The 26,384-nt window shown below is 32.9% G+C and overlaps 3 protein-coding genes across 4 annotated transcripts; 2 read left to right on the forward strand and 1 right to left on the reverse strand.

The window, feature by feature from the left end:
* The first annotated feature begins 1,096 nt into the window (after positions 1-1,096).
* LOC134725861 (bis(5'-adenosyl)-triphosphatase enpp4-like) lies at positions 1,097-6,813 on the forward strand. The gene is made up of 3 exons (XM_063590093.1): positions 1,097-1,406; positions 4,046-4,776; positions 6,351-6,813. The coding sequence occupies exons 1-3, from the start codon at positions 1,190-1,192 to the stop codon at positions 6,654-6,656; spliced, it is 1,254 nt and encodes a 417-aa protein (XP_063446163.1). The 5' UTR covers positions 1,097-1,189; the 3' UTR covers positions 6,657-6,813.
* Positions 6,814-10,285: 3,472 nt separating this feature from the next.
* On the forward strand, positions 10,286-19,207 carry LOC134725862 (ectonucleotide pyrophosphatase/phosphodiesterase family member 5-like). The gene is made up of 3 exons (XM_063590094.1): positions 10,286-10,656; positions 14,871-15,601; positions 16,995-19,207. Exons 1-3 carry the CDS (start codon positions 10,437-10,439, stop codon positions 17,316-17,318), a joined length of 1,275 nt encoding a protein of 424 aa, XP_063446164.1. The 5' UTR covers positions 10,286-10,436; the 3' UTR covers positions 17,319-19,207.
* Positions 17,640-24,570, reverse strand: LOC134725863 (uncharacterized). 2 transcript variants are annotated; one of them, XM_063590095.1, is made up of 3 exons: positions 24,366-24,570; positions 19,735-19,869; positions 17,640-17,905 (listed from the first exon to the last, which is right to left on the reverse strand). In XM_063590095.1, the coding sequence occupies exons 1-3, from the start codon at positions 24,546-24,548 to the stop codon at positions 17,759-17,761; spliced, it is 465 nt and encodes a 154-aa protein (XP_063446165.1). In that variant the 5' UTR covers positions 24,549-24,570; the 3' UTR covers positions 17,640-17,758. The 2 variants fall into 2 exon arrangements, with proteins under 2 accessions (XP_063446165.1, XP_063446166.1); XM_063590096.1 differs by lacking the exon at positions 24,366-24,570 and adding an exon at positions 22,400-22,504.
* Positions 24,571-26,384: the final 1,814 nt, after the last annotated feature.

Here is a 26,384-nt window from a genome sequence, read left to right on the forward strand (position 1 = left end):
TCTTGCCCGTCAGACAGTTTTCACTTGACCTCGACCTCATTTCATGGATCAGTGAACAAGGTTAAGTTTTGGTGGTCAAGTCCATATCTGAGATACTATAAGCAATAGGTCTAGTATATTCGGTGTATGGAAGCACTGTAAGGTGTACATGTCCAACTGGCAGGTGTCATTTGACCTTGACCTCATTTTCATGGTTCAGTGGTTATAGTTAAGTTTTTGTGTTTTGGTCAGGTTTTCTTATACTGTATGCAATAGGTCTTCTATATTTTGTGTATGGAATGGTTGTAAGGTGTACAGGTCTACCTGGCAGGTGTCATATGACCTTGACCTCATTTTCATGGTTCAGTGGTCAAAGTTAAGTTTTCAAGTTTTGGCCTTTTTTTCTAATACTATATGCAATAGGTCAAGTATATTTGGTGTATGGAAATATTTCATGATCTACATGTCATTTGGGCAGGGTTTTTTTTACCTTGACCTCATTTTTTACGGTTCATTGCTCAGTGTTAAGCTTTTGCGTTTTGGTCTGTTTTTCTTAAACAATAAGCAATAAGTCAATTTTATTTGTTGTATGGAAGAATTGTTAGCTGTACATGCCTACCTGGCATGGTTCATCTGACATTGACCTCATTTTTATGGTTCAAAAGTCAATGTTTAGTTTTCTTGGTTTATGTTAAGTTTATGTGACAGTTGTAATAAAGCTTTATTATTAGGACTATCAACATAATACCACTGATTAGTAAAGAAGGCGAGACATTTCAGTGTGTGCACTCTTGTTTTTACTGATAAATAATACGCTCGGGTGTTATCAAACTAGGAAGGTAGAAAGTTTGAGTCATTAAACATAAGTAGACAACATGACAAACAAAAACCCCAGTTTACGTAGTTTATTTACAGTGCATTTATTTCTTTACTTTATCTTTATTTCTTTCGGTTATCATGACGATGTTATCAATTTTCTAAATTAAAAATAATTGCATTTTTATTAGGAAAATAAATGTTTAATCAGCTTAAAGTCGTTACCAGGCACTAGATATATTAAGACCGATAAGGCGCATCACATTTTTGACTAATTAGGTAACTATGATTTATACATCTTATCCTTCCTGTATCTATCAAACAGTTCAATCTAAATTTAGTTTATCTGTATATGTAATAATTGAACAATTAATGTTATCTGGTCGAAACAAAGATGGACGGGCGTGTTCTTGTGGTCTTCACATTCATGTGTGTTAGTGTTTATAGTAGTCAAGTGTTGTTAGTATCTATGGATGGCTTCAGATGGGACTATTTGACGAAAGTTTCCACTCCAAACTTTGATCGCCTTGCTCGAGATGGGACTAAAGCCAGTTACATTAATAACACCTTTATAACGAAGACTTTCCCCTGTCATTATACTATAGTCACTGGTAAGTAGTATTGAAACCTTTGCTTTCGTCAGGGTTATATAGGATATATTAAGTGTAGACTGTAACTAAGGACATATTGTTCATAAATTTGCATGTTAATTTATTACAGTTTTCAGTAGGAAATTGAAAAAAATACTGAATAAAAATCTATTATTTTTTTTATTAATTTACTGGTTTCGAAACAAATATTGGTAATACAAATGTTTAAGAAATAAAAGGATGTTTAAAAACACTTTTTTCTGAGTCAAAACGATGTAGGTCGGGTCTGGTTTGTGGTCAAGATTGGTGTAGTCATCTTATTTTTATTTATTTTTAATTAAGCCTAAATTCATATAAAACTTCAAATTGAAAATAAGCTTGAATGCGTTTGAAAGTACTACTAAACAAATGAACGTGAACTTGCATGTAAAAGTAAATTCTTTTAGGTTAGAATATCAAAATCTTCGCAAGTGTAAGCTATTGCATTATTGTGTTCACGTACACTAATTCACCGACATTTTCCCGTATGGAGTGAAACTACGAAACAATACGTTAGAACTTCGACCACCGCAAAGAGCAAGTCTAACGGGAAACCCGGTTTGAAAGAATGTAAACAAACGTGCATTAGCAGGGGAAAACAATTGTAAAGAAGACATTTAATAGCCAAATCATATAACAACTGTTTAAGGGAAAGTTGAATAAAAAAAAAAGATGGGAATGCATGGAAAGTTACATCTCAAATAATACACGATGGTCTTGATGTATAGATTCTGCGTACTGATGTTGTTTATCATCTTAACAACATGTTTTACTGTTCTTTCATTTGTCTTTGTTCTATTATTAATATTACTTTTACTGTTGAATGGTTTTATGTAATTCCGTTTGACGTGGCTCGGTACTTATACATCTCGTCAATGTGTGTGTATTGGCTTTTATTTTTTGGTGGTTTGTTTTGTATATGCGACTCTTTGTATTTCTTTTGTTCTTATTACGTGACTCTGTACTTTAAAAGATCCCGTCAGTATTATTTTGGTCTATTATATGTCATTATGATATATTTCTATTATGAATTACTATATACGTTGAACCACAAACGTCAAAATCATTTAATCGCGTAGTGGAATTAACTATTTTTGGATTCTCGTAAATTCTACCTAACGTAAGGGTACCCAAATTGCACCGAGTACCCAAAATGCACCTATTTAGAAAAAATAGCAACGGAAATCGTACAAGATTTCGTAGAGACAAAACAATTTGTATTTTTATGATTTGATACTATGCACGTCTTTCAACATAGGTAAACATATTTAGATATACACAAAACGTTCACAGTATTTATCAACAGCTGGACTGTTTTACTGAAAAAGCAAAATGTACGAAAACGTCATCATGCGACGTCATCAAAACGTCATCTTTTTAAAATTGGCAAATACAATATATTATAAGTATCCATTTCGTAAAATATGAAGAGTAAGCATGGACTAACATCCAATTGTTCAAAATATTTGAAGAAATTAAACAAAAGCTCGGTTATTAGACTTTTGACGATGTAAATTTAAGCATGGATGCAATTTGGGTACTCCTCATCACAGAATCATGGATAATTTGGAGGTTGATTCAAACCCATTTTTTTATGACATCAAATTGAATTAAAAATTAAATTGGTGTACCTATAAAATAAAGAAGGATAGGGCTACAAAATAAACACATTAAGGACATTTATTTCTTGATCATAAAAAAACGTCAGTGAAAAAACTGTCAAAATAGGTGCAATTTGGGTACCGTCACGTTATAACTTTTGGACTAGTTTAAATCTCGGTCTATTTCTGTAATTTGTTCTTACATACTTTTGATTTTTTAACTCTGTATGCTTACATTGCCTATGTAAATTTTAAAACTGTTTGTATGCACATTGAACGACAAATTTATGTGACGTATACAAATTTTATGACGTCAGACACTCAAGTCAATCCATGTGTTCGTAGATAAATGTTTTTGTGTTCTGTTAAATTTTCCCTTTTCAAATTGTTATGCAATGATGACTGATGTACCCATATTGTGACTATTTTATTAATTGTGACTGTTTATTTAACGCATCATGTAAATATAACGGAATTTGATGAGACTGTTATTAAAGGGAGAGGGTTAGCGTTATAGAACCAGGTTTAATCCACCATTTTTTACATTTGAAAATGCCTGTACCAAGTCAGGAATATGACAGTTCTTGTCTATTCGTTTTTGATGCGTTTTGTTTATTTGATTTTGCCATGTGATTATGGACTTTCCGTATTGATTTTCCTCTGAGTTCAGTATTTTTGTGATTTTACTTTTTATTGATTGTTTTTTTAATGTCAAGATCCAGTTAACTGCGGCATAATACTAAAAAGTTAAGTAACTTGTGTTCAACCATTAATTGTCGATAATTCGTTTTAGATTTGAAATAAATGTAAAAATGCATGCAGTACTAAGTTTTATGTAGATGCATGCATTTCCAATAACAGTTTTAATTCAAGAAACTCTTTTCAAATTCAAGTGGCTTAATTACTTTACAAATTGTGACTTGGATGGAGAGTTGTCTCATTGGTACTCATACCACATCTTCCTATATCTATTTGCACCTTTTCTTGTGATTGAAAAAACATTTTATGGTTGAATTGTAGGTCTATATGAAGAAAGTCATGGCATCATTGGGAATAAAATGTATGATCCAGTATTCAACAGCACGTTTAACATGCGAAATAACGAAACGAGATGGTGGAATGGTGGTGAACCACTATGGGTAACGGCTCGTAGACAAAACCTAACAAGTGCCACGTATTTCTGGCCTGGAAGTGAGGCAGAAATCAGAGGTTACAGACCAAACATCTGGAAACATTATAACGAATCAGTTCCTTTCAAAAATCGTATTGATACGGTTATAACATGGTTGACAGATGAACAAATAGATCTTGTAACTCTGTATTTCCAGGAACCAGACGCCACTGGACATGCCTTTGGTCCAGATTCGCCTCAGATTATTGACAAGGTTAAAGCTATGGATAAGATTTTAGGATATCTTTTGGATCAATTTGACTCGAATTATCTCACGAGCAAGGTGAATTTGATATTGACCAGCGATCATGGAATGACAACTATAGATACTGCCAACAAAGTAGTGGACATTACGGATCATGTGGATATGAGCAAAATACAGTTTACTGTGGATAACGGACCAATCATGCAGATCCAACCTTCTTTGGGACAGATAGATGATGTTGTCCAGAGTTTCCAGAATGTTTCACATATTTCAGTTTTCAAGAAGGAAGAAATACCCGATCACTGGCACTACAGAAACAATAGACGCATCATGCCAGTATTTCTGCTTGCCGAAGAAGGCTGGTCTATTACAACAGTAAGTGAAACTAATTTTTTTATGAAACCTGGATTTGTATGCTCTTAATCTATTTATGACTTTTGAACAGCGGTAATCTACTGTTGACTTTATTTATAAGTTATCTATAGTTAACATACAATTAAAAGTTAATTTCTCAAAAAAAGTACTTCAACTGGGCCAGCCGTTATCAATTGAAAATAAACGGTTTGTAGTTAATTTGATAAATGTTCTGTCAGGAACTGTTGACGATCGATCACGCATCTATCAATCTATTGCGAACGAATGAAACTTGTTATTTTGAAAAATTCACAGAAAATAACATTATCAAGATGGTTAATTCTTAATTAACATCTTTTTTACGTTTATGGTCTGGGTTTTTTTCAACAAACAATCGGCATTCCAATGAGAAAAATGTGCTCCTTTTCTTGCTTACTTTTGGGTGAATGTGTTGAAATCATCTATCCTTTTGAACTTGAAATAACGTATAAAACAGGTACCGTTATGTCTGCTTCTTTCTCAACCTACATTTAATGAAAATAGATCAATTGACAAAGAGGGTCGGTGGTGAAAAAAAATTACGACAAAAAGATGATTGTAGTTGTCCAATTGTAAATATTCCTTTTTATGTAACAACATTCCAGCAGTGCCAGCATATAGAGTTTTTCCTTGGTATAGTTTTGCTGCTCACAAGGAAGCTATTAATCTAAGAGTTCTAAGTGATGAAGTTGAAATCATCCCTTCGAATACTTTACTTTACCTTCACGAGTTGGTTGACCTTTATTGAATAAAAGTTTCACATACTCGACAGATATGTTCCAATTGTCGTTACCACAATCCAATATCCTTTTTTTATGATGTACCGTGTTAGACTAATCACTGGATTTGTACCTTCATGAATGACTTGACGGGTTCCACATATGTAGCAGGATCTGCTAACCCTTCCGTGGCACCTGGGTTTTGATGTGGTTTGCGTTGCTCGGTATTTAATATTCTATGTTGTTTTTGTTATAGTGTTGTTTGTCTCTTAGTCCTTCACCATGTCATTAAATGTCGGCTGATGAGTTTGAATGGTCCTTCTGTATCTGTTGCCTCTCATTTGGCAGAAATAGTTTTTGCACTGCACACGATAATGTCACAATGTTCTAGGTATGACGTTGATATATACTGTTCAAAGCAAACTTTCAGATACATACAACTTGCTTATATAGTAGCTCTATATGCGTTACTGTTTGTTTTTGTTGTCAATTATTCCGTTATTATAGGCTTGAACGCTTTTCTTGTTGTGCATTTTAATGCTTGTTTAGTTTGTATGTTTTATAATTCCTCGTATATGTCAAACCTACATCCTCGGCGACTATTTACATACACTTTTAAACGGTTTCACACCCCAAACAGAAAGAAAGAAATATTTGTATCCAATAAACTACATGAAATTATAAATTCATCAATTTAAACAATATTTGAATACAAATTGAAGCGTTTGGTAGACATCTGACAAACTATGTATCAGTATATTGCGTTGTAATTTTTCGGTACTGTAACACCAGATTTCACAATAATGAAATTTATATGTTGTTTCCTTTTTATTTCAGAACAAACGTAAAGCAGCATTGTATCATGGGAAAGGCGCCCACGGTTATGACAACCGTCTAAATAGTATGAAACCAATATTTCTGGCTAGAGGTCCAAATATCAAAGAAAATTATATAACAAACACATTCAGAAGTATTGATATCTATCCCATGGTCTGCCATCTACTGGGAATACAACCGGCACCAAACAATGGCAGTCTAACAGCTACTTCAAGTTTTCTTGTAAAGAGTGGTACTAATGACGCATCAGCAAATATTGTTTCATTCTTGACATTTATTTTATGCACGCTACTAGTAATAATGTAAAACAAATTAAGTATCTTTACACAAATGATAAGAAAATAACTATTTATTTCCATAATTTTTAATTGTAATATTCATTTTCATCTGAATGCAAGTGCTTACCATGGATAACATACTTTGCAGAGAGCAATGCTGATTCAATAAAGGCACAGTATATTTACCAGGTTCATTTAAAAGAATTGATGCATTGTGAGAAAATTAGCTAACATCAAAGCAGTATTGAATTCCATGCAATATGTAAACTATGGAAAAAGTGTAACAAAAATACTCCAAGTCAAATTGAGAAGGAGAAGTTAATAAAAACTAACAAAATCAAACACTATCAATTTTTAAAACAAGGAAGTGAAAAACAACTTCCATATATCTCACTTGTAACAGGCATTTTCTGAAGAATGGGCTAGTGAAACCTGGTTTTATAGCTAGCTAAATCGTAGGAATAGCCTAAAATTTTATAAGCTTTAAGATCAGAAGCATTTTTGCTATAACATTGTTAATCAGATTGATAGTGTCAGTTGTGAATGCATGTCTTTCAACATACAGTACATTGGTCGAACTAAGGCATTGGTAGATTAGTTGTTGTGTTTTATGTCTGGTGTTGTATTGCCGAATGTGCTGGCTATTAAGTAAAGGCACAAAGTATTCCTCGGCTTGGCATACTATAATTTTGTGTCTATCCTCCAATAAATTACGCTCAGTTCTGGGAATACGAAAAACCCACCCATACATACACACACACGACATTTAAACTTGTCTGTCTCATTTAAGGTAGGACCCTTTATCCAGTTGTTGTAGTAGTATTCTGTCTGGGTTTTCCCCTTCATTGTAGTAGCAATCATCTGTTCGATTGTCTTCTTATTTAACTTGTTTCTCATTGCTTCTTTCATGGGCCTTTTATGCTGTAAATGTTTAGTTCATTGTCGAAGGTCATACGGCCCTGCAGCAAATCAAATGGGATATAGGCAACATAAGATAAGTTTTTTTTAAACCATACATTTCTTTGTTTTAAAAAAATAAGGATTGAGGGGTAAAGCATTTCTTATACCTTTTGTTTTTGGGCAAGAGCCTTAAAATATGAGAAGGTAAACAATTATCAAAATCTCTTAGTTTTTTGTGTATTTTACATTCAAGGAGGAAGTGATTTTCATCCTCCAGCAATTGTTTTTTTCTTATTCTTATTCTATTTCTAGATCTACACATCTTATCTATTAGCTTTTAGACATTGCTATTTATTTATGTAGGAGATTCACATTGCATTTCTTTTGTTAATCAGGACGTTATTGGCGATATTGGTGACGTTTTGGTTATTTTGAAATAACCAAAGATTTTTTTTACCTATTTTCTATAAATTTCTAACTTTTGGACAATGACGTTGAAAATTTCAATGAAGAAAATATCTGCATAATAGGTAAATTTGAAGACAGGAATTTCGTTTCCACACATCATTAAAACCTTTTTAAGTTATAAACTTCTATGTCGTTTGGTCTCTGAAAGAGAGTTGTCTCATTTGTAATCATATTAAACACATACTAGTAAAGCATATGGCGGGATTAAACTTTTACATCAGTCCTCAACCCTCCAATAATCAGGAGCAGACGGAGTTTAGTAAATAGTTAACAAAGAAAACAGGCTTATAATTTGATACGCCAGACGCGCGTTTCGTCTACATGAGACTCATCAGTGACGCTCAGATAAAAAAAATAGTAGACCCAAACAAGTACAAAGTTGAAGAGCATTGAGGAATCAAAACTCTAAAAAGTTGTGCCAAATACGGCTTAGGAAATATATGCCTGGGATAAGAAAATCACCGAAGTGCTGACAACTGGACCGGTGATACCCTCGGGGAACGAAACGTCCACCAGCACTGGTATTGACCCAGTGGTGAAAATAGATATCATAGGTACAAGGCTGATAATTTAAAACTCCAAACGCGCTTTTGATCTACTTAAAACTCATCAGTAACGCTTATATCAAAATAGTTATGAAGCCAAACAAGTACAAAGTTGAAAATCAGTGAGGACCTAAAATTCCAACTTGAAGAAGTTGTGCGAAATACGGCTAAGGTAAGTTATGCCTGTACATGTGACGGTTGTGTTCCGATGTTAGAATCTCTTAAATTCAGTTACGAAGCTTTCAAATAAAACCTGATAGACAATAACAACTAAGAAACCGGATGGAATGGGCTTTTATACATTTTTGTTCGGATGGAGAGTTGTCTCATTGACACTCATACCACATCTTCCTATATCTTTTGACTCATTAGATTGGAAAGAAAAATGATTATTAAAAAACGAAAGACACATAATATCGATGAATACTTGCAGTTTCTGAATCTCATAACAACTTTATAAATAAATCATGTTTTCGAAGAAAGTCTCTATAAAATCAACCAGTACACGTCCAAAGAATTTAATGTAAAGACGTCAATATCATTATCCGTCTCAGATAAAGAATGGCTTTCGTGAACAAGCATACATACTGTTTTTCTCCATACATTTTAAATCTTAAACATTTAAATTATCTCACTCAATTGCGTGACAATACAACAAGTGATTTCAAAGTAAATAGGGATCACCGCTTCTGCTTTTAACTTTTTCTTGTCATAAATGGGAAGTTTGGCATGCCCTAAAACCAGGTTCATTTTTTCTGTAAATGTCCTGTATCAAGTCAGGAATATGGCAGTTATTATCATATAGTTTGTTTCTATTTGTGTTGACTTTTGTTTCTAATGTTCCTTTGCTTTTCTCGTATAGTTGAAGTGTTTCTCACGGTTTTGGTATGTAAGGGATGATATAGGTTCAATGTAGGAATAAAAAAAACCTTGATTGATCAATATGGATATATAATTACAATTAGGTCAATGTGAACACAGCCTTTTACATGTGTGGATTAGAATCTGCTTACCTTTCCGGAGCACCTGAGATCACCCCTAGTTTTTGGTGGGGTTCGTGTTGTTTATTCTTTAGTTTTCTATGTTGTGTCATGTGTACTATTGTTTGTCTGTTTGTCTTTTTCATTTTAGCCATTGCGTTGTCAGTTTATTTTCGATTTATGAGTTTGACTGCTCCTCTTGAATCTTTCGTCCCTCTTTTATATTGTCATTTTAATGTTAAAATTAACATTGCTTTTAAAGTGTGAGGTTTTACATGCTACAAAACCAGATTCAATCCACCATTTTTATCTTAAAATGCCCTGTACCAAATTAGGGAAATGGTCATTCTTATATTATAGTTCGTTTCTGTGTGTGTTACATTTTAATGTTGTGTTTCGGTTGTGTCGTAGTTCTCTTATATTTGATGCGTTTCCCTCAGTTTTTGTTTGTAACTCGGATTTGTTTTCTTCTATAGATTTATGAATTTCGAACAGCGGTATACTACTGTTGCCTTTATTTAGTGTATTTTATTGGTAGTGTACTTTACTTCATTTTAGAAGGTGAACGATTTAAAAAAAAATTTAATTGCCTCCTTGTAATAGTAAATGAGAATGTTTAATAAGTTAAAAGATTTTTCCGGCACTGGAAACACTTAGTCATGTATATATACTTAATTTAGTCCTGGTATCTATAATGAGTTTATTTAGTCATGTAAAGCGAATCACATTTCTACTTTGCATAACTATGCAAAAGAGGCGAAAACTACAAGAGATGATATCCTTCCTGTATGTATAATATGTATGGAACCGAACAGTTTAATCTGAATTAAGTGTATATGTTTATAGGATATGTAATGATTGTTTATAGTATGTAATGAATGTAAAAGCTACATAACGTGTATACTAGAAACAAAGATGGACAAACTTTTGCTTTTAGTAATTGTGTCCATTTTAGTCATTAATATTAACTGTATTCAAGTGTTGTTAGTTTCTATGGATGGCTTCAGATGGGATTATTTGACGAAAGTGTCCACTCCAAACTTTGATCGCCTTGCTCGACATGGAACTAAAGCCAAATACATTAATAATACCTTTATAACGAAGACATTCCCTAGCCATTATTCTATAGTTACAGGTATGTTATATTGAGAACAATCTTTGCTTTTTCAAAGGATTATTTTGGAAAAACTGGGCTAGAAGGTAAGTCATCGAACTTTCATCAATTGTGTACATGGATTTTTTTTTTGGTAAATTGAATTATTAAATCCTTAATTAATCAAAAAGAGTTTCAGAAGTAAAATTTGTAAAATTTGTGTTTGTGTGGATAATATTTGAGAGAACTGAAACAACACTAATATCATTCAAAGACGTGTTTTTTTATGGTATTTAAAAGATAAGTTTGTTTTTCTAATTAGGTTGATATTTGTTTAGAAGACTGTTTAAGATAATAGATCGCATGGGGTATAGTTGGGAGATTGATTTTTTTTCCATTTTTTATTTTTTTCAATTTATGTTTCAGTCTTTATATGATCATACACGCCATGCAGGAAACAAGCCAACTGCATGTTGAAAACATAAAATGTATACTAGGGTACGCTTCTATAATAAAAATAATTCTATACTGGACTATTAATTTACGTTTTTTGATTGAGTTAGGTCTGCTCATTGATATTTTATCGTGTGTTTTTCTATGATGTGATGTCATGCTATTGTTTCAGAAAAAGGGAAAAGGTTTGGGTCCATTAAAACGTTTAATCCCGCTGCAAATGTTTGCACCTGTCCTAAGTAAGGAATCTGATGTACAGTAGTTCGTCTTTTGTTTATGTAATTTATACGTGTTTCTCGTTTCTCGTTTTTTTTATTTAGATTAGACCGTTGATTTTCCCGTTTGAATGGGTTTACACAAGTAATTTTGGGGCCCTTCATAGCTTGTTGTTCGGTGTGATCCAAGGCTCCGTGTTGAATGCCGTACATTGACCTATAATGGTTTACTTTTTTAAAATTGTTATTTGGATGGAGAGTTGTCTCATTGGCACTCACACCACATCTTCCTATATCTATATAATTGTTTACTTTTTTAAATTGTGACTTGGATGGAGGGTTGTCTCATTGGCCTTCATACCACATCTTCCTATATCTATAACTTCTTCAGCTTTCTATCGAAGTTTTTTAATCGCAGATTATGGCAAGTCAGCATATGTAAAGAAACACCACATAGATATTTAATACAGAAGAAATTACTGTTATTTAACAGTCCAGCTGTTTTTTTATATACACAAATGATTTAATATTCGCCTCAACCTAATTTTACTTGATCCGATGTTGATAGTTATGATTGAGGTGTTTATATATACGTGGGGTTGAAATGACGTACCTGAAAAGGAGCTTCATTACTTATCAATAAAATTGAGAATGGAAATGGGGAATGTGTCAAAGAGACAACAACCCGACCAAATAAAAAACAACAGCAGAAGGTCACTAACAGGTCTTCAATGTAGCGAGAAATTCCCGCACCCTGAGGCGTCCTTCAGCTGGCCCCTATAGACATTAGACATTATTTTATTTTTCCAATCATGGGCCCTTGTCAGGCAAGATACAAAAACATCATAATACAATGATTATATAAACATTAGTGAAATACACAATAAGTAATACACAAACAATAAATTGATAATACGAGCAATGTAGGATATAATTATAGTAAGAGACATTGAGTGCAATGAGGCCGATTTAATATTAAAAGGATATGATATTAAGTTTATTTTAAAATACGGAAACTAAAAAATAGCAAAAATAGAACCGGGAATATAGTATCTCAATCTGCAGTAGTTCTCCTCATGACCAGTGCACAGTAGTGAGGGACTTCATCACAACAATGCAAAGGTCATCAAGGGGGGATCCTTCAGAACTAGCTACAGATACATGAGATTACTCCAATAGTGATTCTCCTCATGACTAATGCACAATAGCAAGGGTTAACATTGCTACTGGACAATATTCATCAAGTGACGGTGCTCTAGAACTCACTATGGAGAAAATATAAAGTTCAAATTACAAGTAGTAGAGGGAAATAAATCCCATTAAAACTTTTCATATTTCTTAATGAACATGCATAATTCTGATAATAAATTCTCATCTTCATTATTCATTAACCATATCAGTTTTTGTTAAGGGTCAAGATATTGAAAATTCTTGCAGCAATTATTTATCATTGTTATCATGTCTTTCCTTTGATCTGATAAACTATCACAGTTAAAACGAAAATGTGTTTCATCTTCGACCTCATTACTACAACATCTCTTACATATTCTATTGTGTCGGGGAGTATTACTATATCTACCTCTCTCTATAAGTAAATGGTGAGCAGATATGCGAAATCTTGTTAGACTCCGTCTATCTTCAAATTTTTTAACAATATCAAGATATTTTTCACAACCAGAATTTGCTTTTAACGTAACATATGTGCAAAGTTTTCCTTCTAAGTGAGTTTTGAGATTCTTTTCCCAATCTTTTAACATGGCAATTCTTAGTTTTCTGTTGTCAATTGGTTTAGCCATGTCTGAGGATATTTGATAATTATTAATCAGGGAAAGAAGTTTTTTCAGATGACATATACCATGATGGTTTCTTTGACTCATACAATTTCTTTGATTCTATAAATGCATTATATAACAATGGAAAGTTAGTGTCTGACTTTTCTAATCTGTAATAGTATTTAGTCATTGCTTTAATCATGTTAAAATATATTGGTAGTCTTCCCAACTCAGTTAATACTGCAAAATTGGTGCTTTTTTTTGGAGCTCCAAGAATAAATTTACAGAATTTAGTATGAAGTTTTTCAGCAGGTAATTTAGAATAAATATGGTCAAATGAAAAAATTCCATTTCTATATTTAGACGACATAGGATTAAAGGCACCCCATATCTCACAGCTGTATAGCAAGATGGGTTTGATGGTATGATCAAAAACATGCATGCTTGTTTTGACTGAAGGATGCAAGGATAAAAAATCTTTAGATACCTTAAAATAGGCTTTTAGAGCCTTTTTATACAATTCATCCTGGGCTACTGTAAAGGAGCCAGATGCACAAAAATGTATACCCAAATATTTATATGTTTTAACACACTCTAGTTTTACACCATTTAGCATAAAATCATATTTGTTAATCAATCTACCTGCCTTGTTGAATATAAGAACCTTTGTTTTGTTTGTATTCACACTTAAGCACCAGTCATTGCAGTAAGTGGAGGTGTTATTCATACAAATATATACTAGTCTAGTGATAATGTCTTTTTTAGCTTATCTTTTTTTTAGCTTATTTGGTTCCGCAACTAATACTCTTCCAACCCCGATTATCAATTTTTGATTCATTATTTTTTCATTTCACCTTATATTACGCCCGTAATTAGCAATATTCCAGAGGATTAATTTTGATTAAGGAATCAAGTTTAAGGCAAAGCACAACAAATAATTTATGTGGAAATTAGCGATCACAGTTCACTTCCAATGATGATGTCACGAAACAGAAGCTCAAACTGATACTAATTCATTTTTGAAACTTTCACATGTTTACGTGCAAGAGCGGTTAATTTAATGTAAGGATGAAGAGTCATTTGAAGTTAAAAAGCAAGAAACAACATACGGATCCGAATGATGCAATAGTTCTTTGACGCGAAAATAACGAAATTAATCAAATCTCCTTCATTAAATTGGTTTATCTTCTTATTGACATAAACCGTATTAAATGTGAAATTTCATTCACAGGCGTTTGTCTCATTTTTCTTCTTCTTATATACCTTTATTGTATATCAAGGTATATATGATTTTTTTCTGAGACAAGTCCCGGTGCCTATTAATAAATGAACGATGAAACACCTTTAAAATTGTTATATATTACATCAAAAAAGATTGCAAACACATGCCTTTCATACTAATCAAAAAATGTAAACTAAATAAAAAGTCGTTTGAATTTTCCTAATGAAGCTTAGCGAGAACACTTTAATCTGTAGAGTATAGGTCTTTGTGGGTTATTGGAATTACAATGGTTATCTGTAGTTGTACTGACATTCATGTTCCTGTATTTAAGATGTTTTGAAATGTTTGAAAAAAGTAAACTAAAAAAAATACCGCATTCCAAAAAAACCTGAAAAATGAAAGTCCATAATCAAATGACAAAACCATATGCTCAAACACTTTAATCGAATGAATAACAACTGTCATATTTTTGACTTAGTACATGCATTTTCTTAGTAGCAAATGGCTGGTTGTATAGCTAGTTAAACTTCTCACTTGTATGACAGACTTTTAGCAAAGTTCTGTGATTGAAACAATGCTATTGTTAAATTGTAGGTCTATATGAAGAAAGCCATGGGATCATTGGGAATAAAATGTATGATCCAGTTTTCAACAGCACTTTCAACTTGAGAAATCACGAAACCAGATGGTGGAATGGAGGAGAACCATTATGGGTAACTGCACGTCGACAAAACCTTACAAGTGCCACGTATTTCTGGGCAGGAAGTGAGGCCGAAATCAGGGGTTACAGACCAAACATTTGGATGCCGTATAAAAAATCAGTGCCTTTCAAAAATCGTATTGATACTGTTATAAAATGGTTGACAGAAAAACAAATAGATCTTGTACTTCTATATTTCCATGAACCAGATGCCACTGGACATGCATATGGTCCCGATTCACCACAGACAAGGGACAAGGTTAAAGATATGGATGAGATTTTAGGATATCTTTTGGATAAGTTTGAGTCACTCAATCTTTGGAACAACGTGAATATGATAGTTACTAGCGATCATGGAATGACAACTATAGATACGACTAGTAAAGTAGTTGACATTACAGATCATGTGGACATGAGCAAAATACAGTTTACTGTGGACAAAGGTCCAATAATGCAAGTCCAACCTATTTTAGGACAGATAGATAATGTTGTCCGAAGTCTGCGGAAAGTTTCACATATTTCAGTTTTCAAGAAGGAAGAAATACCAGACCACTGGCACTACAGAAACAATAGACGCATCATGCCAGTATTTCTGCTTGCCGAAGAAGGATGGTCAATCACAAAAGTGAGTAAAACTATTGTATGGGTACATATGTCATTTACAAAAAAGCAATTAAAAAGTCATTTCCTTGAGAAAAAAAAATAGGGACTACCTGTACTGCTTCTACATGCCACTCGGTCTCACAATGAGCTCAATATAGTATCGACTGGTAAAAAAGACACCTTAGTGGTGTTAAAGTCAATGTTATCCAGTTTTTTCATAATACGTCCTGTCCCAAGTCAAGAAAATTAAAATTGATATCTTATAGTTCGTTTCTGTGTGTGTAAAATAATAATCATAGATACCAGGATTTAATTTTGTATTAACGCCAGATGCGCGTTTTTTCTACAAAAGACTCATTAATGACGCTCGAATAAAAAAAAAGTTTAAAAGGCCAAATAAAGTTGGAAGTTGAAGAGCATTGAGGACCAAAATTCCTAAAAATTTGTAAAATAAGGCTAAGATAATGTTGCGTTGTCAGTTGTTTTTTGTTTCACGTCATTGTTTCTGTTGTTTCATTGTTTTCCTCTTATAGTTGATGTGTTTCCCTCGGTTTAAGTTTTTAACCCTGATTTGTTTTCTCTCAATTGATTTATGACATTCGAACAGCGGTATACTTCTGTTGACTTTATTTACCAAACAAATATTTAAGAGTAATTCCTCGATTGGATCTTAGATATGGCTTATTCTCTAACAGCAAAAAAAGTCTTACAATTATATAAATCAAGCTTTCATACAGTATTTGATTACAATTTGAAACGTATAGAAGACAAAACGTTTATATACAGTTCATTAAAACAATATGTATTTTAATGCCTAAAATAGACGTGGCGCGCGACTAACGTAATAAATGTTTAACCAGGTACCTATTGTTGGCTATTAATTGTTTGTTTCTCTATCCTATATTTTCTCCCATTTATTTGTATTGTAGTCCTGTCATGTAATATAGTCATTTTAATGTTAAAATCAATATTGTCATTAAAGCGGGAGGTTTTGCATGCCACTAAACCAGGTTTAACCTATCTTTTTTTTTTTTTTTTTTATCTTACAATGCCCTGTACCAAGTCAGGGAAATGGCCATTGTTATGTTATGGTTCGTTTCTTTGTGTGCTACATTTTAATATTGTGTTTCTGTTGTGTCATGGTTCTCTTGTATTTGATGCGTTTCCCTCAGTTTTAGCTGGTAACTCGGTTTTTTTTCTCTATAGATTTATGAATTGCGAACAGCGGTATACTACTGCTGCCTTTATCTATAACAAATAAGATCAGTCACAAAGTATCACAACTTAGATAGTTCTTTTCTAAATTAAAGTTATAATAATATGAATACAAAACACTATATATAGTCCTGCCTTGTTCCGGTACTGCAATCCCAGATAATATGATAATGAATGTTGCATGTTGTTTCCAATTTCAGAACAAAACATTAGCATCCTTGTATCGTGGGAGAGGCGCACATGGTTATGACAACCGTCTAAATAGTATGAAACCAATATTTCTGGCTAGAGGTCCAAATATCAAAGAAAATTATATATCAGACACATTCAGAAGTATCGATATCTATTCAACGATCTGTCACATACTGGGAATAAAACCAGCACCAAACAATGGCAGTCTAACAGTAACTTCAAGTTTTCTTGTAGCGACGAAAGGTAGTAATGCTGCGAATGTGAACATTGTTTCATTCTTGACATTAATTTTGTGTACACTACTAAAAATATTAGGAGCTTTTAGTTGTTAGACAATGATTAGGAATTACCTGTTGTTTCCATATTTTACAATATTTTTTTTTGTTATCTGAACTGCGAGACATAATTATTGCTTGCATAACTTGTATAAAGAGCAGCGTCGAAATCAAGGAACAAAATATATCTACACGGTTCCTTGAAGTCAATTCATAATTTCTAGGAAAGTCTGCAAATCTACGTTTATTGTTTGAAATACATAGCCTTTAATTTTGTAAGGTTTTTCATCAGAAGCATATTGAACGTTTGGTGTAAAACTCTATTTAAAATTCAAAAACATATTTTTTGAAACGTATGAGTTTTGGTTAAATTCAATATCGTTTGTATAAACATTTAATATATTTAAAGTAAAACGAGGACTACATAAAGATAGATTGTTAGAAAATTTCACATTGTCAGTTGTGTATATTTCTACGTATATAGTAAACTGATGGATTTAAGGTGTTGGTGGGTCAGTGCTTGGGTTGTCTTGTCTCCTGCACTGGTTATTAAACAAAGGTCCAGAGTATTCTCCAGCTTGACATACTCTAAGTTGTGTCCTTCCAAAATTTACACAGCGCCCTCCAATTCGTCGTGTTCGGTACTGTAAATACGACAGACAGCAATGTGAATAAAAAAAACTAACGATACAATCAATACACACATAATTAAGACTTCAAGACAGAAACTTGTAATCCGGACGTTATCGTTGATTGTTGTTTACCATAAATGAGTTTTGTTTATTGTTTTAATTTTCGTCTGATCGTTGGTTTTTGATGAGACCGTCGTAAAACTGAGAGGTTTAGCGCTATTAAACCAGGTTAAATCCACCATTTTCTACATTAGAAACTGCCTGTACCAAGTCAGGAATATGACAGTTGTTGTCCATTCGTTTGATGTGTTTTGTCATTTGATTTTGTCATGTGATTAGGGACTTTTCGATTGAATTTTATTCGGAGATCAGTATTTTTGTGATTTTACTTTTTTTCTATTTTGAATTGTTTCACATACTGTCATACCTGATATTATAGGTTATTATACAGTAAAAGTTTTGTTTTATTCTTGAAATCCGTACGCGACAATATGTTGTTTTCATCGTTGTCCTTTATGTCTATGAATACATGTCTCGTTTGCAATCATATTGCATCTCCTTATTTTATTTTTTATATTTGCAACACATGTAATTTAATTTAATTTTGGATGTAACGCGTCTTTTGATTGGCTGACGCTATTTTGTTATCAGCCCATAGACATTACTTAGTCATGTGACCATGACGTCATCAACGCTTTTTCATGGTTTTCTATGGTTTAAAATGAAATTTAGAATTAAAGTATAAGAAATGACTGTAATATTTTTTCTGTCTATTCGAAATAACATAAAAAATGTAGTGCACACTGTTAAATAAACCGCTACGCGTGTTATTCAGTGTGCAGCAATTATTTTATGTTATTTCTTCATAGACAGAACAAATATTACAGTCATTCCTTAAATAATATAAATAGAGTGCATTTTTAGCTACATTCTTAAATTTGACAGATATAACGTTTAGTTTTTTCGTTCAAATTGTTTTACCTGGTCATTTATGGGCCTTTTATAGCTTACAATGCAGTATGTGCTTTGTTCATTGTTGAAGGCCGTACGGTGACCTATAGTTGATAATTTCTGTGTCATTGTGGTCTCTTGTGGAGAATTATCTCATTGGCTATCATACCACATCTTTTTTTATATATATAGATCCGGTTTTAATCAGAGCCTAATTATCTCTTTTGTACCTCAGCAGAAGTTTTTAGATATGTTACTGACGTTTTTTTCATATCCAGTTAAGGTGTTGTCTATGCTTTTCTATCATTCACATATTGGTTGTTTCATATGTTATTCTTGTTAATAAAGAACCATAATTTTTTTCATTTAGTGATTGTAAATTCCAGCAATTTATCATGTACATTCGAGCCAATGCATCGGGGTTTGCGATGGTCTAGTTTCATATCAAATAATTCATTGAAAGACGTTTTTTGTGTGTACCTAACATTAAGCAGCCCCTCCTAAAAAACAACGAAAAAATATAAAAAGGGGAAAAAACAAAATATGAGTATCACAGAAAATTTATATTTCAAGAATTATAAGATTCATTTGCCTTTATTGTTTTTTTTTATATTGTGTTTTGTGTGCTGTTATTTGTTTGTCTGTGTTTTTCTTTTTTAGTCCTGGCGTTGTCATTTTTTTTTCGATTTGTGTCCCTTTATTAAATGTATCCTGGTCTCTCTTTTGTGAAAGAGGGACGAAAGATACCAAAGGGACAGTCAAACTCATAAATCTAAAAAAAACTGACAACGCCATGACTAAAAATGAAAAAAGACAGACAGACAAACAATAGTACACATGACACAACATAGAAACCAAAGAATGCACAACACGACCCCATCAATACTTACCGTTTCAACTTCTACATAACATTCCACATCATTAGGAGATGGTGTGTCAGGTGCAAATCTCTGAATCTCATCTCTACTGAGGAAACCATCACTGGCCGCGTCTAGTAAAGCTTGATAACTGGGATTTGATAATGTCTGTAAATATTTAAAGTATAAAAACGTATTTTGGATGGTAAATATAGGTATCGTTTACACATAAAAATTATTTCATTTCATAAGAACAATCTGTCAAGTTAATGGATAAAGGCAACAGTATTATACCGCTGTTCAAATGGAAGAGGAATTGGAATTTGGAAAAAAACATACTTTTGTTTATTTATCAAAAACACTGAATTGAGAGTTTTGTTGTTTACACATGACTTAAAATGATTATTTTCTAATTCCAATTGCAGTTTATTCACATGAAGATTATCAGCCTTTAATTTTAAATACACACCAAACATGTGTATCTTATGTTAAGTCATGGAAGTATAATTTTGATAAAATACTGCCATGGAAAATTGAACTACATCTTTTATAAATATGCAATCTAATTCACAACGTTTTGTGCAGTGACTAAGATAAAGTTAACGTTATTATTACCACTGCATGGGTGGGTAATAGTACCTCTGCTGGTAGACTTTTTAATGGATACTGGTTTTTTTTAAATTTGGGGTTATACAATTTTAGAAAACATTTTAAAATTAAGTCAGGGAATGGACCCCCATCGTGTATAGCTATGAATCCTTGGCAAATTTGGTTTTGGTCTATTTTTGATTTATCTCTTCTTCAACGTTTGAAATAAATTCGTTTTAATATTTTGAGCGAGCATCCCAAAAGAGACATTAATTGTCGAAATGCGCATCTGGTGCAGTGAAATAAAATTAAACTGTTGACGTGAGTATATACCTAGTCAGAATTGATTCGAGTCAACCTAGCCATATAAAAAGTAAAATCACAAAAATACTGAACTCAGAGGAAAATCAATACGGAAAGTCCATAATCACATGACAAAATCAAATAACAAAACGCATCAAAAACGAATAGACAAGAACTGTCATATTCCTGACTTGGTACAGGCATTTTCAATTGTAGAAAATGGTGGATAACATAATTCCTCAGTGCATAATTCATAAGTGGAATTGTAGTAAAGGCTGACTCTTTCCTTTAATAATCTTTATGACTTATTGAATATATATTTTGATATGCAAAACACATGACTAAACTTAGAATATATCTTTTTGATTTGATAACTTTTTTTATGCATGGAATTCGCAGTGACGAAGTACAGGGACTTATAGTTTAAGTGTTACTCTATGTGCAAGTAAAGACGGATATGCAGCCTTTCTGTGTAGTTTTCCACCCTCCAAGACTTCGGGCTTATAGTTGTTAAAAGTATTTAAATTGTGCATTTTCTAACCTGTTTCAAAAAATATTGCAAGATATTGCCAATGTGAAAAATGCAATCGTATTTGAAAAAATGTTCCACTTTTTTGTTGCTGGTAAGATGGTCATTTAAAATTGTAGCTGTAATAACTATAAGTATTAGAGAGAAAAAACAGGATTCAGGAAAACAATAAATGTTCTTGAAATACTTTGATTATCATTTCTTTCAGCTTTTTTAATTTCAAGATAAATTTGCAAGAAAAAAAGAAATAACAAAAATACCGATTCCAAGGAAAATTCAAAACAGAAATCCCTTTATCAAATGCCAAAAGGAAAAGCTCAAATAGTTATCAGAGGTACCAGGCTAATAATTATATACGCCAGACGCGCGTTTTGGTTACACAAGACTCATCAGTGAGGCTCAGATCAAAATAGTTATAAAGCCAAACACGTACAAGTTGAAGAGTATTGAGGCCCCAAAATTCCAAAAAGTTGTGCCATATACGACTAAGTTAATCCATGCCTGGGATAAGAAAATCCTTAGTATTTCGAAAAAATCATACTTTTATAAACAGGAATTTATAAAAATGACCATATAATAGACCACTTTCGAGTTCATCCGTCACCGGCAAAAATTAGTCAATTATACACGCCTTTATGACGTCATTTACCAGATAGAGGGGCTCGCCTGTATCCCTGCACTATTTACGTTCATCAAGCGTCTTAGTGATCGTCTTTGTGCAGGATAAACTAGAAATAATGGTTGCTCTGTAGGTACTTACTGACATTTCCCTAATGACAGCAGTGTTGATTGTCAATTTTGAGAATTCAATTTGCCAAATAATTCGTACAATATAGAATTATAGTTTTCCAACCACTCGCTCAACATTGGAAGGAAATGACGACGCCCCTAAACGCACAAATGACGATGATAAAGGCGCGTATAATTGACGAGTTTTTTCCGGTGACGGATGAACTCGAAAGTGGTCTATTGATATTCATGTCAACACTGAAGTGCTAACAACTAGGCTGGTGATACCTCGGGGACAAAACGTCCACCAGCAGTGGCATCGACCCAGTGGTGTAAATTGTTAACAAAGGTATCAAGCACATCAAACAAATAGAAAACAACGCTACTACATATCAGTGTAGTCTAGTCGTATCAACAGAAATAGAAATAATTTAAATCGCCAAATTATTAAAGATTGAAAATAGAAGTTGTGTGAAAACCTCAAAATATGATTTTGTTAAGAATAAATTTTCTCGTCATTAATAGAACAATCTAATACATGTATTTTACCATTCTCACTTGACGATTGATTTCTCTTCCAACTCGGAACAAACCAATTGATTTAAGACTCCTATGCATTTAACTACAAAAATGTTCGTTCCCAGTAAAACGCAGAAGATTATTCTAGAAATAAATCACGTTACATGAACTTGCATGACATATAAGGGATTTAAATTGACTATTTGCGAAAACATAAACCTATACAGTTTTCAATGTATTGAAAAAAGAACGTGAATTGTAATTCAATGTCTCATGATTTTTATATTTATTTCAAAAACCAAACTCATGAAACGAGTCCTAATATGACTGATGATTTGGTTATCAAGAGTGTTTGTTATTTTCTGTAATAGGGAGTTATTTTCACCCATTAAATGTATAAAAAGTAAAAAATCACAAATATACTGAACTCCGATGAAAATTCCAAACAGAAAATCCCTAATCAAATGGCAAAATCAAAAGCTCCAAAACAACAAACGAATGGAAAACAACTGCAGGCCCAGATCCAGAGGAAGATTCCGGGAGTTGGAACCCCCCCCCCCCTGCTTTTTTTGGACGATCAATGCATTTGAATGTGGACATGTAATTGGAACCCCCTTTTTTCCTGGGTTAGGACCCCCTTTTAAAATGGCTGGATCCGCTCCTGAACTGTCATATTCCTGACTTGGTACAAGCATTTTCTTATGCAGAAAATGATTTATTAAACAAACCTGAGTATATAGCTAGCTTGTATATTTATAATGATTGTAACAAATAAGCTGTCATAGATATTCATGTTATAATTTAATGAGTTGCTTCACTATGGTTTTGGGCATTCTTGGTTTTAAACGAAGTATGAATTTACCCCAAAAATTACAAGCTCATTGCAAATAATTATATACCTGGCATTTACTTTTGACACTTAACTACCATTTGAGAATATTTCATTTTTACTGTTTTCTGTTTTAGTGAAGTTGATTTTGCTTTCATTAATACGAAAAGTATATCTGAACTTGTCGGGTAAATGTTATTTATATGTGAACCAACTTAAATATCAGTAACCAAATTTTGAAACCAATCGACAGAAATAAATCGTTTTCTTGCTTCTTTCACATTAAAGCAGAATTTTGCAAGATGTCAAAAACAAAAGAAGAGCAAAAGACACCAAAGGGACAGTCAAACTCATACAAATTATCTTATAAAAAGACAAACCGAGCATAAATAAAGGCAACAGTAGTATACCGCTGTTCGAAAAATCGATAGAAAAAAAAACCGGGTTATACAAACTAAAACTGAGGGAAACGCATTAAACATAAGACAACAACGACACAACATTAAAATGTAACACTAAAAGAAACGAACTAAGCATTAGACAAAATCCGATTAGAAAAACAAATATAACATCAAAACTAAAAACCGTGACACGTAGTAATGTGAATTCACACTCAAATATAAGAGGAAACAAACGACACAACAGAAACAAAACGTTAAAATGTAAAACACACAGGAACGAACTATGATATAACAATGGCCATATTCCTGACTTGGTACATGACATTTTTAAGCAAAAAATGGTGGGTTGAACCTGGTTTTGTGGTATGCCAAACCGCCTACTTAATGGCAATGTAAAATATAACATTAAAATGACAACTTTACATTACAGGACTACAATACAAATAAATAGGAGAACATATTGGACAAAGAAACACACGAATAATAGTTAACAAAAGGCACCAGGTTTAAAATTATACCCCAGAAGTGCATTTTGTCCACACAAGACTAACTAGTGACGCCCAGATACAAAAGTTCGAAAGCCAAAGGCACTGAGGACCAAAAGTTCAAAAAAGTTGTGCCCAATACGGCTAGGGTTTTCTGCTAGGGATAAGAAAATCCTTATTATTTGCAATAATTCATACACTTGCAAACAGTAAATTTTATAAAATGACTATATAATAGATATATGATAAAACTCAAGTATTAACCAATTACAAAAACTTACCTGACTGTTGCCCATCTGCGAAGCAGCAACCATTCTTTTACCCGATATCCGTATTCCCTCACGGCAGAGGTAACCAAAAACTAAACTCAAAATAACGGATAGCCGAAACATGTATTCCATATTGCTTACGGCGACAAGTTGAGCAAAATGTGTTTCTTTTTCAATCGGACACAAAATAGTCATATTAACGATCCCTACGACCACGCATTATTGTCTGAGAATAATTTATAATTGTCAAGCACCCTTGATATGGCATACTTTGATGTACCAACTGATAAGGGCCCTAATGTCATTCAACAGTTCTTTGATAATTAGTAAATTGCGGAACAGATCAAGGCGATATACAAAAAATACTGCAATTACACCTCAATTGATAAAACAAAAACCAATTCCCGATTATAAACCGGAAACATCGGCACCAGCAGTTCTTTTACGGAGCTTTTAACTGCAGAAAAATACAGCTAAAAGTAAATCTGATTCAATACAGATAATCAAGTTGTTCGAAGTACCACCCTAAGCTGTCTCTTTTTAATAAAGTACGCATAATCAAATTGACTGAATATCGATAATGTTCAAATTACTTTAACCTTTTAGGACGATGTGTATGAGGCAAACATATTAAATTTGTATCACAGGCACTTGTCTCTGGGATTAAAAGACAAGTGTCTGTCCTTCATATGAAGTTGTTTAAAAATGTTGAATCAGATATTTGAATGAAGAATACATGGTCGTAGAAAAAAGGCAGAATACAAAGTGGCATTTTATTTTTATATTTTCATTAAAAATGTATCATCTATTCATACTTGTGTGGAAATTTCTGTTCCTTCTCTAGAATTATCTTTAGGTCATTAAAGAACAGACTGCCTGAAAAAGTCTCCCGCTATGATCACAGGTTCCAAGTCAGGATCCTGTAATCCAGTGGTTTTCTTTAATTGTTGCTGTGTTAATGTATTTGTTTTTCGAACGTTATTTAATTCATAAAACGTAAAATCACAAACTCCGAGGATAATTCAAAACGAAAAGTCCCTTATCAAATGTCAAAATCTACACATCAAACGAATGGATAACAAAAAGTAAAATCACAAAAATACTGACCTCCGAGGAAAATTCGAAACGAAAAGCACCAAATCAAATGGCAAAATCAAATAATAAAACACAACAAACGAATGGACACCTGTCATATTCCTGGCTTGGTACAGACATTTTTCCAATGTAGAAAATGGTACATTAAAACCTGGTTTTATTGCTAGATAAATTTCTCACTTGTGTGACAGTCGCGTCAAATTTCATTATATTGACAACGATGTGTGAACAAAACAATCAGACATAAAAGGTAAAACATTCAAATTAGACCTTTAGTTTATCGTTTGAATTGGTTTACATTTTATGTAACATATAGAGACACACACACATGAATGACAAAACACCCAAATTACAAAAATAGTACAAGTATGACTGTGGGACACATTCGGAATGCACTTCCGGGCCAGAAAGAAAAAAAAACTAATTTTGTAAGCCACTTCATATATGGATGTCTAAAAACATCAGCAAGAACCTCAAAATTATGATATATAATAGCTGTTTACTATCAGTGGTGCTGTATAGGGAAGAATGATGAAGAATGACAGATTAGACATCAACATGCTCTAACAGTTTTCTCAACAGCTGCCTCAAAGGTTAAACAAAATACTCCTTGAAACAACACTACTTACGCAAAAACGATGGATATAGATTGGACATGTTAAAATTTCTGCGAAGACCAGCTGAGGACTTTAGATGGACACCAGAAATAAACAGGAAAACATGGGACAAAATAGAAAAGACAGACAAGAACAGAGATGCGTTGAAAGATCTAACCATTTCCCTACATGTCTCAGGGTATAACAAGGACTAGGTAGGCAGGTAACTGCTTGTTTTGTTTATAACTTCTGTATATGTATCTGTTGCCATTCGGTGATATATTATCTATATTATTATTCATCAGTCGATTACAGAGCTTTTGAAACATCGGGTTGTATT

The sequence above is a fragment of the Mytilus trossulus genome, chromosome 7 (genome assembly GCF_036588685.1).
Source record: "Mytilus trossulus isolate FHL-02 chromosome 7, PNRI_Mtr1.1.1.hap1, whole genome shotgun sequence".
Classification (NCBI taxonomy): domain Eukaryota; kingdom Metazoa; phylum Mollusca; class Bivalvia; order Mytilida; family Mytilidae; genus Mytilus; species Mytilus trossulus.

Bases quoted from the DNA above. Each gene is read 5' to 3' on its own strand.
- LOC134725863 (XM_063590095.1), bottom strand. From the start codon at position 24,548: ATGACTATTTTGTGTCCGATTGAAAAAGAAACACATTTTGCTCAACTT. The intron at 19,870-24,365 runs GTAAGTTTTTGT...AAATATTTACAG, and splicing joins CGCAGATGGGCAACAGTCAG to ACATTATCAAATCCCAGTTA. The intron at 17,906-19,734 runs GTAAGTATTGAT...TCGTATTTACAG, and splicing joins GTTATGTAGAAGTTGAAACG to TACCGAACACGACGAATTGG.
- LOC134725861 (XM_063590093.1), top strand. From the start codon at position 1,190: ATGGACGGGCGTGTTCTTGTGGTCTTCACATTCATGTGTGTTAGTGTT. The intron at 1,407-4,045 runs GTAAGTAGTATT...GTTGAATTGTAG, and splicing joins TCATTATACTATAGTCACTG to GTCTATATGAAGAAAGTCAT. The intron at 4,777-6,350 runs GTAAGTGAAACT...TTTTTATTTCAG, and splicing joins AAGGCTGGTCTATTACAACA to AACAAACGTAAAGCAGCATT.
- LOC134725862 (XM_063590094.1), top strand. From the start codon at position 10,437: ATGGACAAACTTTTGCTTTTAGTAATTGTGTCCATTTTAGTCATTAAT. The intron at 10,657-14,870 runs GTATGTTATATT...GTTAAATTGTAG, and splicing joins CCATTATTCTATAGTTACAG to GTCTATATGAAGAAAGCCAT. The intron at 15,602-16,994 runs GTGAGTAAAACT...TTCCAATTTCAG, and splicing joins AAGGATGGTCAATCACAAAA to AACAAAACATTAGCATCCTT.